General features: G+C 37.7%; 1 protein-coding gene across 1 annotated transcript; it reads left to right on the top strand.

Moving 5' to 3' along the window:
• Positions 1–308: 308 nt before the first annotated feature.
• Positions 309–9,369, top strand: g2e3 (G2/M-phase specific E3 ubiquitin protein ligase). Its single transcript, XM_027000369.3, has 14 exons — positions 309–914; positions 1,056–1,153; positions 1,263–1,364; positions 1,497–1,621; positions 1,971–2,133; positions 2,257–2,363; positions 2,525–2,641; positions 4,763–4,887; positions 5,030–5,138; positions 5,627–5,925; positions 6,829–7,010; positions 7,232–7,404; positions 8,040–8,251; positions 8,636–9,369. Exons 1-14 carry the CDS (start codon positions 860–862, stop codon positions 8,881–8,883), a joined length of 2,115 nt encoding a protein of 704 aa, XP_026856170.2. The 5' UTR covers positions 309–859; the 3' UTR covers positions 8,884–9,369.
• The last annotated feature ends 1,019 nt before the right edge of the window (positions 9,370–10,388 follow it).

Here is a 10,388-nt window from a genome sequence, read left to right on the forward strand (position 1 = left end):
AAACCAACTTAAAAAAAAAACTAAATAACAACAGTTTTTGTTAGATTTTTTAAAATTAAATGAAACCAAGTCTGCAAGCATGTTTGGTGGATTTGTACTTAGGTTATTAACATGCTAAATTAAGACATGTTATGTTATAAAGTTACATTATCTATTTTAAAATTATAATCGCAGTTGGATTTCTAAAATTCCAACTCATCACTTTTCATTGAAACAGAAACAGTCGTAAACCGGAAACGGATGTTGCGCCTTATGACCTTGTTGGTTTTGAACGCTTTGATTTGAATTTAACCAACCAAAATATCATAGGCGGGTTTTTATGAGAAGAGGGAATTTCGAAAATTTACAGTGGCTGTATGTGCTGATAAAAGAAAACTCGACATATTGAACTCAAATGAAGTTATATATTCTAATTCTATGGGTTGAAATTAGCTATATTATTCGATATACTATCACTTGTTTGACTTTTTGTGGCTCCGGACAGCGTTACTACACTTGAGTCTTTCTCGCGGATGCAAACACATAACCTAGATGACTAGCCTCCTAGCTAGCTTGCTTAATCAGCACGCCAATCCTCAGAGGTTTAAACGGCCAGTATTTGCAGAAAATGTGCTACAGCTAGCTAGCTAGCTAGTTAGTTAGCTATCTTTTTTTATAAAGTTAGAGAAATGCAATTGGCTAACGTTTTGATTACTAATGAGTTGATCACGTGAAATTGCATCTAGAACAAAGATGGCTAGCAATTGTGTTGATATTGTAAACTGGCTAGCTAACTAAATCACAGGCTACTGGCTTACCGTACAATTGAGATAACGCTACATAACAAATCAACGCTAGATAACTAGTTAGTATTCTAATAATGAAGAAAAAGACAAAGACACGAGTTGAAGGACAAGAAGACGCTCTCAACGAAAGTATGCTTTTAACTTACTAGCTTGTTCCGATACGTATTATGATAGCCACTCATGTATAAATAAGCAGCGTCTACTTTTCAAGTAATTTATTTGTATAAGGATTTTTGAGTTAGCTATGGTTTGTATTTGTTGTTTTTGTAGTGTGTGAACTCTGTAAGCGCCGCGACAACTGCCCAGACAAATATGGAGAGAAGATTACACTCCAGGAACACAAAATCACTGTCCATTACTTCTGTTTGGTAGGGAACAACGAGTTTTGTTTTGTGACTTCTAGAGCAATGCTAGCTAGCTAATGTGTAAACTGTAGCAAAAGGTGGCTAGATAGTTATCTAACGTTTGATGTTGCAGTTGATGTCCAGTGGAATATTCCAGAGAGGAGAGGACCATGAAGGTATTCATGGATTTCTTGTGGATGATATCAGGAAGGAGGTTCGCAGATCAGCCAGACTGGTAAATGATACGTTTTTAACGACGTCGCAATGCCTTGAGTAGGGGTCCTTACTTTCTTAATGGATGGTTCTGTGTTGTGTTGGTGGCTTTTTGATGGTTAGGTGGTTAATTCAGTTTCCTTATTTTGCGCAGCGATGCATGAGCTGTAAAAAGACGGGTGCTTCAGTTGGATGCTCCATCAAAAGCTGCAGACAAATGGTCCACTTGCCATGTGGAATAGAACAGGAGTTTATTTTCCAGTTCACTGATTTGTTTCCGTAAGTGAATTTATTTTGCTTTTTTTTATACATATAATGGTGAAGTGTTTAAGCTATATCCCGTTATCTTTTTTATATCTGATGAAATTGCAGGTTATGACATGCTGCTGTTGAGTGTCGACAGTAGCTGTGTGGAGCTCTACTCCTTTTTCTAGCACTGCAACTTTGTGCTTAGAGACCTTCTTATTGAATATCTAGACATCTACTTAGTTTAAAGAAAAGTTACAAAATACTGCTGTTCACATCCCTTGTGCAAGCAAATAAAATGTTGGCTGTATAAATACCCTTGATATTATGAGATAGAATTGCATTATGTGGACAACTATTTAATATAAAGATGTGTTGCCAGGTCTTTTTGTAAAAAGCACTGCCCCACTCAGACCTGCTCTTCTAGCCCCTCTCTGCCACTCTCCTGCTCCATCTGCTTGGAAACCCTCGAGCCCGTTCTCTCCTACTCTGTACTCAAGTGCCCTGCTTGTCTTGGAAGCTGGTTTCACAGAGACTGCATTCAGGTAATGCTACTGCAGATTTAGGATAGACACTTATATGTACATGCTCTTCTACTGCTGGGGAGATAACGGTGACAGAAGGTTGCTTTTCTGCAATTTACCCCTAATTTTCCTTTTTCCTTCCAGCATCAGGCACATAGTGCTGCCATGTTTTTCTTCAAATGTACCCTATGCAACAACAAGGACCAGTTTCAACAAGAAATGCTCAGGATGGGAATACACATACCAGAAAGGTATGTGTGTTTTTATTTTTTTATATGTATGTATGTATGTATGTATGTATATGTGTATATATATATATATATATATATATATATATATATATATATATATATATATATATATATATATATATATTTTCACATCAGATAAGCATTTTTTATCTTTCTTTTAGAGATGCATCCTGGGAGTTGGAAGAAAATGCCTACGGGGAGCTATTGCATGTGTACCAGCACTGTGATGCCGTGAATTGTTCCTGTCTCAAAGGTCGCAGTTACAGTGCACAGTCAGGGTAAACATTCATTGTTTTATAACTAACTAAAGCCTGAATCTTGGATATAAAAGTGGCTGAAAATATGCATGTAAAACGTTTTGAGACTTATCAGACATTTGAGCTTTGTCACTTTTGTTCTTGCCCCAGTGATGCATTGCAGTAAACTTCTCAAACTAAATACTAGCTTCTTTTTTAAGTATCTTCCTTGAACCTACACTCATTGGCTACTTTACTTTATACATGTATGTATCTTGTATTGGTATATTTAAGTCTAAATTTACAAACAAAAGCCCACCTGTTAACATGCACGATTAGTCAAGACATTATTCTTCAGGAATCCTATCTAGGGCAGTAGCTATGACAGCTAGCTGGTTTGTTTGGGGTTTTTTTTTTGTTTTTGTTTTTTTTGTTTTCTGTATGTGTCTGGGTGAGCTATGTCACATTAAAAAGAAAGAAAAGGAAACAACCTCAAATGCTCCACCTCTTAAAGTTTCAAATCCAACCACTTTACTAGTTTGGAAGTTTGTTTCCATCAAATGTAAAAAATCAGTTTTTTAGTAAAAATGACTAAGGTTTCTCATAACTGAGATATTCTAGTAATGATTAGTAGTATGAAACTGTAGGTTATAATAGTGGTACTAGGTCAGAATTATGAGTTGTAATATTAAGTCAGTTATGGGATGCTAATTTGGTTTTGGTTCGGTAACTTTCTCATTAATGTCTTGATTTTTATTCAGGTGAAAACTAGCTTCTTTAGGAAATTTTGACTTAGACAGCAAGAGTTACTATCAAATACTATCAAAGAAAGGGCAATATGTAGGGTGTCCAAAGCTCTGGATCCACAGACTGCATTAGAATCTTTTTAGTCTGAAATGTTCTCCTGCTTATTAGGCCATAGATTTTGATGTTTAAAAACAGTGATTAAACACTTTAACTGCAATGGCTGAAAAGTCCCATCATGCTGCAAATCTAAAATGCGCTGTACATACACAAAATATATTAATCAAAATGACAACACATGCTACAATTTATAAACATGATGCAAATTCATGAATGCTATACAAATTTAGAAAACACTTAGTTCAAAATGATAGCACATGCGCAACATTTTGGAAATGTACAACTTCAGGAAACGCATCCAATTCCAGAAATGCTGCAAAGCCAGTCACAACACAACTGAAGACAAGCTAAATACCTACATTGAGAGCATGTTATTCGTTTTAAAATAAATTTTGTATGCATGACAGTTGACCAGCATGACCATCTTAACCAAACTGGTCAATGTAGTAGACCGGCTGAACTTTCAGACTTGAATGAAAATGTAACCTATGCTGTAATTTAGTAACACACTCTGAATGTAGCTCAGTTTTTTAGACAGAAACTGAGTTGCATTAAATGTTATTTTTATCAGTGTTCTTTAAGGCATCATTCTGTATAACCTAACAACAGTAAATATGCAAGAATTTTGGGCATGAATAGGTAATTTTGTTCGTTCTGTATCAACCTAACCAATAATAAAACCATGGTAATTGCAAATCTAATTACTTTTCACTAGCTGTTCCATCTCATAGGAGTCCATCCTTCACTGGAAACACTTCTGTTCTGTTGACTGGATTTGCAGCATTTCTGAATTTACATTTTTTAAAATTTGCAACGCATTTCAGAAATGTATCGCATGTGTTTTCATTTTGATGAATATGCTTTGTGAATTGCAGTGCTTTTTAAAAAAAAAAGTATTTATTTTTATTATTTGCCGTGTGATTGGTCTTTACAGCCACCGTATTTAACACCTTATAGTAAGTGAATTATTCTGCGTGTATTAAGCTAGTACATCATGTTCATCATAAATGGCTTTTAATGTCTTTGTCACTGGTGAGATGAGTCCTATGGTAGGAAACTGGCCATAGATGAAGGCATAGAGGATGGTTAACTAATTATACATGACAACGAATGGGTTATACACACTAACAATACAACAAGAAGCTAGGTAGGTGTTTCCCAAACCTGGCCAATAAAATAAATGTCTGTGGTCAATGACCACAGTTGTCAGTTGACCACAGTTACCACAGTTGTCATTCAGATATTTTTGTCTGACAGGGCTTTAAAATAATTACTGATGTTAGGTCTCTGATCTAATAGGATTTTTGAGATTGTTCGGTGTAAGTTTTGCGGATCCAGTGGGACCCACCGTAAATGTTCGTCCCTCAAGCTTTATGAGAGCAACTGGAGTTGTGTTGATTGCAAAGCTGCCATTGAAGGAACGGGTAAGAAACAGTTTCCCTGCCTGCAGTCTTAATTATTTACTGAAACCATGGCTTAGCTGCCACATTTTCACCTTATTGAAAGATGGGTTTTATGTTGAATGTTTTCCTCCTTTATCTTCCCATTTTCCCTGGCTTGTGACAGTGTCCACGTTGCCAAACCACGTTAAATCACCATTGGCAGAGAGGCAGGAGAAGAAAAGACTGATTAAAAGATGTCTGTCCAATCTTCACTCATCACTCATCTCTAAAAGGTACCTTTGCAAGTGTAACGGGAAGTTGCACTGGGTGGAGTTTCCATGTTCTCCCTGTGTTTGTATGTGTTTCCTCTAGGTTCTCTGGTTTCCTCCCACAGGCCAAAAACATGAAGGTTAGATTGATTGGATACTCTGAATTGTCCTGTATGAATGTGACCTGTGTGTGTGTGTGTGTGTGTGTGTGTGTGTGTGTGTGTGTGTGTGTGTGTGTGATTGTAAAAGCTGATGTCGGTCTGTAAAGTGTCCTTGAGTCTGAGAAAGGTGCTATATAAATGATCATGATGATAATACTTGAACAGTGATGACTCGCGCCCACTGTTTTTCCCTTTTGCATACATGGTTTGTGGCCTGACTTCAGACTCACTGATGTGTGCCTGTATTTGCACGAGTGTGTTATTTTCTAAGTAAATAGGTGAGAAAGTTGTATTTGGGCCAAATGACTACATACCACAGATTTGTTCAGTCACATTTGTTCGTTCCTCCAGGCGCCATGTGGATGCCAGTCCTCCAGAGATCTTGATGGGTCTGGCCGCTCAGCTATTGGCACAGCAGACTACGGCAGTGCTGGTGAAAGACGGTGAGGCAGTGGAGGCAGCACTGTGGGCCCTGCGACAGAGTGACTTCAACCCATGCCGGGCACTGTCCGTGAGCTTCTCCAGAGACAAACAAAGTCACACAGTGGTCAGCCAGCGCCGCTTTCTCCGCCTCCTCCTAAACAACATACAAAGTTTGAGCATCTTTGTGGGCCCTGACGGGGCTAAAAACCTGGCTCTGAACTCACAAGGTAGGACAGTTTGTCCCCATTAAATGTGGATGTCGTAGTTTAAGGACTGTCCAATATTCATTTACACCATAAATAGCCAATACAGGGTGTGCTACTCAGCTAAGCTTTACGATACATTAATTGTTTTCTGTATATTTTAAATATAATGTATTTTTCATTGGATTAAAGTGTTAAATTAGATTTAAATAATTGAAACTCATTTTACCATCTTACCTATGGCTGATTCTGACTTTGTCTTGCATGTATGTGTAAGCTGTATAGACTCAACAGTGCTATTTATGCTACTATGGTAGGGTGCTCAAAAACTCCAAGGCCAGTCAGACACTGGATAGAAATGTATTTTAGATCAATAGTGACTTTTACAAAGTTACTCTGTAAACTTATGGATTAACCTAGTATAAAATATCATCTTACCATTGTAGCTAGTAAACTGATCAAAATAACATTAATTCATGTAACATTGACTGCTGTAATTTCATATTTTGACCAGATGTACTTAAATGATAGTATCTAAGTAACTAATCGTTCTATAATGCCACCAAGATTATGTAATGAAATTGCATGATATTTGCATCTAAGTAACAAATTTTATTTATAGCTCCGATTCATCGATGCTTGAATGCAAATGTGACCTTATTTATGCACATTTTATTTACTTGACTAAATCTAATGCATACCTCAAATTCAAAACTTTTCTACTCAACTTTCACAGTGTATGCCAGTATGATGCATTATAGATACGTGTGATGCCAGCTTTTGAGCTCCTTGTATTGCTTGTTTAAATGTGTGTGTGAGAGTATTATATGAGGGTCCCCAAAGACAACAATCATCATACTTGAGTAATATAATAGCTTACCCAGAACAGAATGTCAGTCTGGTTAATGCCGTTGTTCCTGTGTGCAGCCCTGAGGGATGATCTGTATTTTGAGATGGGCAGTCTGTTGGCCCTCTCTCTGGTGCACGGAGGTCCTCCGCCAGTCTTCTTCTCCTCTGCGCTCTACCACAGCCTATTCCATTACCCAGCTGATTACAAGTTTACTGCAGCAGACCTGGGTGATGACACTTTAACACACAGAGTCAAAATGGTAAGACTCGCTTGATATAGTTATGTCTGGGTTAAGCTGCTTTGAGAATGGTGATACACAAAACCCCTGCACATGGGCTTTAACATGCATTATAAACAGTAGTATATGGTTTTGTTATGTTTTGTTTTTTGCTATCATGGTGGGGTTTTTTGTTTTGTTTTTTTTGGGGGGGTTTGTTTTGTTTTTTTGGCATGTGCAATTGTTTGACCTGTGTGTTTCAGATAGAAGAATCAAGCTCTTTGCTGGAGTTGAAGAAAGCAATGTGGTCTGCCTCAGAGTTTTTGCAAGCAGCAGGCTGCTGGCGAGAGGTCAACAAACTCTCTGATAAACACCTGTTGCTGGAAGACATTCTTAACTTCTACCTGATCATACGAATGCAGCTGCCTCTTCAAAGGTTGGTTCCCCACATACATCTTTACCCTGCTGAATTTGACTGAGTGACGTTGCAAGCAAGGACCCTGAGATGATAAGCACCTAAATCTTTAGTATGAATTTTAGACTAGCATGTAAATATTACAATAGTGGGACAGCAGTACAATATTTGTTTGAATTATACCAGATAATTTTATCATAATGGGTAATGATTTTACCAGGTAGGCTTTCTACCAGGTAGGAGTGGTGCCAGTGATGGACTCCAACACAGTTCATATATATGACGGACGTTTGAGCTTTTTTCTGTTTGCCCCGTGCACTACTCGGGCGGATTGCGGGAGAGTAAATAAAAAGTGTGTCGGTTGCATGCATAACAGGCTGATGACTGAAAGTGGCATTGTAATTACAGCAAATGTGTAACTGCTGTCGCCGCTGTAGCAAGTGGTATTAAAAGTAACAGATTTCCTCGAGTAAAATATGGAATCGTTGTAGATTAGTAGATTTTTTAAAGTTAAATTTTAGACTAGTATGTAAATATTACAATAGTGGGACAGCAGTACAATATTTGTTTGAATTATACCAGATACAATTATCATAATGGGTAATGATTTAACTTAAATTTTACAATTTTTTTTTATTATTGTTTGCATTCTTTAGATTTCGTGAGGGTCTCAGGACCCTTGGTGTGTTTGAGCAAGTGCAGGCATGTGCAGAGGGCTTCTACCAGGTTTTCTGTGGCCCAGTGGAAACAATGACAGCAGAATCCATATTTTCACTTTTCACTCCTTGGTTTTCTGAAGAGGAGGAACAGAAAGCAAAAGAAGACATGACCTTGGGTTTCTGGAAGCAGTACCTACATGAATGTGAAGGTGTTATTTTTGTTTTACTGCTCTTTTTCAGTTGAATATAAATCATATCACGGAGTCAACATCCCAAATAAACATTCAGTTGTTTTATTGCTATATTATTGTGAACTATTGCAATCACTGAAATAGATATTTTGAACATTCTTCTCAAGTAGAACTCATTATAGTGTGCAGTACACAGCAAAATTAAATGTTTCACCTGGACCCCCAAGGTGCATGATGCATGCATGACATACACAGTGCTGACACTGATAAGTGGGGGCAGTAGTAGAGCATTTCAATCACAAAAAATATATAACATGGCAATAAGACATAAAGTAAACACTGTAACCACTTAACTCCTAACCACACACACAATTTTTGGGTCATCACCTCCTTTTGTTCCAGGTGGACGATGTGCAGCATCACTAGAAGATATCCTCGTGTTTGCCACTGCTGCTGATGTAGTCCCTGCCATTGGCTTCAGTCCTCCACCCTCATTATCCTTCCTGAATCCATTGGACCCCTCCTGTGCTTTTCCTCAAAGCCAGCCTGAAGCTAACCATCTCATTCTGCCTGTGCTTTCATCCTATGAGCTCTTCAAGAAGCATTTGGAGTATGCCGTGTGTCAGCTGGCTGTGATGCAGGCTGTTTGAACATTTTTTATTTATGGGTCAGAGCTTAGATGTGTTGCTTCTCTCGGACTTCTATAATGGTGCTAAATATCTCTACTGAAGCAAAATGTTTAATCTGTAATACTTTCCTATGGTATATGGTTAGAAATATAAAAAAAACTGCCTGCCTTATAAACTCAGGCAGTGTGCATTATTCCTAGCCAGTAGAGCAGCACCAGTCAGCATTTACACCTGCAGTTTAATCCACTGTGTTTATTTACATATAACGTAACTGAGTTGTAGCTATAGCATTTCCCATATAAGGTTTATTTTTCTTTTATAATTTTCTTTTCAGGGGTAGCGGAAGAATAACCAAACTTGGTATTACATGTGCACTGAGTTTGTTTGAGTAACGTAACATTAATCTCTGGACATCATCCTGTTCAGTTTTCAAGACCATCAAGTACATTTGTCAGTCATTTTATCTGAGCCTAAAATATCTTGAATGCTTTTCTTTAACCCCTACATTAGTCTTTATATTGATGATCCTGAAAATCATCTCTGATCTGCTACATTTTTTATTTTGTTTTTTACAGTTTGGTATTACTAAAATATAGTTATTGCTCATTCTACCTCCTGTAACAAGGTGCTCAAGTAAGAGGAATGGGGAATTTAAAGTTGTCATTGCTATAAGTTAAATTGATTGGATAGCTGGATTGAAATGTAACTCATTGTTTTTTATCTACTCAATACGTCTTGGTGTTCTTTTGTTTGTTTTTGTTTCTTTGTTGTTTTTTTTACAAAGGTAGTTATATAGTCTACCTGGGTTGCCCAATGACGGAAAGACACGCTTAGAGGCAGTTACCAGGTTTAACGGACAGTACAGATAGCCAATGGACGCGTCAGTGGTAGGAGTGGTGCCAGTGATGGACTCCAACACAGTTCATATATATGACGGACGTTTGAGCTTTTTTCTGTTTGCCCCGTGCACTACTCGGGCGGATTGCGGGAGAGTAAATAAAAAGCGCGTCGGTTGCATGCATAACAGGCTGATGACTGAAAGTGGCATTGTAATTACAGCAAATATGTAACTGCTGTCGCCGCTGTAGCAAGTGGTATTAAAAGTAACAGATTTCCTCGAGTAAAATATAGAATCGTTGTAGATTAGTAGATTTTTTTAAAGTTAAACTCCCGACATTTTACTTCGTTTATTACATTGATTCAGTCTGGCACCGAACAGCGAGCCATTTCTCCAGCCATGTTTCAATTAGATTAGTAAATGATGATGTTGGCATACAATACTCAGTTGGTAACAATATTTAAAAAGTGCTGCGTGGAAGCTGAAAAGTGACCAAAAAATAACTGCTTCAGACTGGCAATGGTGCAATTATGATTTTTAGCTCGCCACCGCCCCCACCCAAACAACGAACATGCTTGGGTGATGTACTTGTTTTCAGACTTATCAAAGTTTGTTTTCTTATTTCCAGGGCCTTAAAGGAGAAGAGAAGTGTTTGTAATGAGTACAAAGCAATTAGTGCTCAGCTTTC

The sequence above is a fragment of the Electrophorus electricus genome, chromosome 10, assembly GCF_041902795.1.
Source record: "Electrophorus electricus isolate QZ-2024a chromosome 10, ASM4190279v1, whole genome shotgun sequence".
Lineage (NCBI taxonomy): Eukaryota > Metazoa > Chordata > Actinopteri > Gymnotiformes > Gymnotidae > Electrophorus > Electrophorus electricus.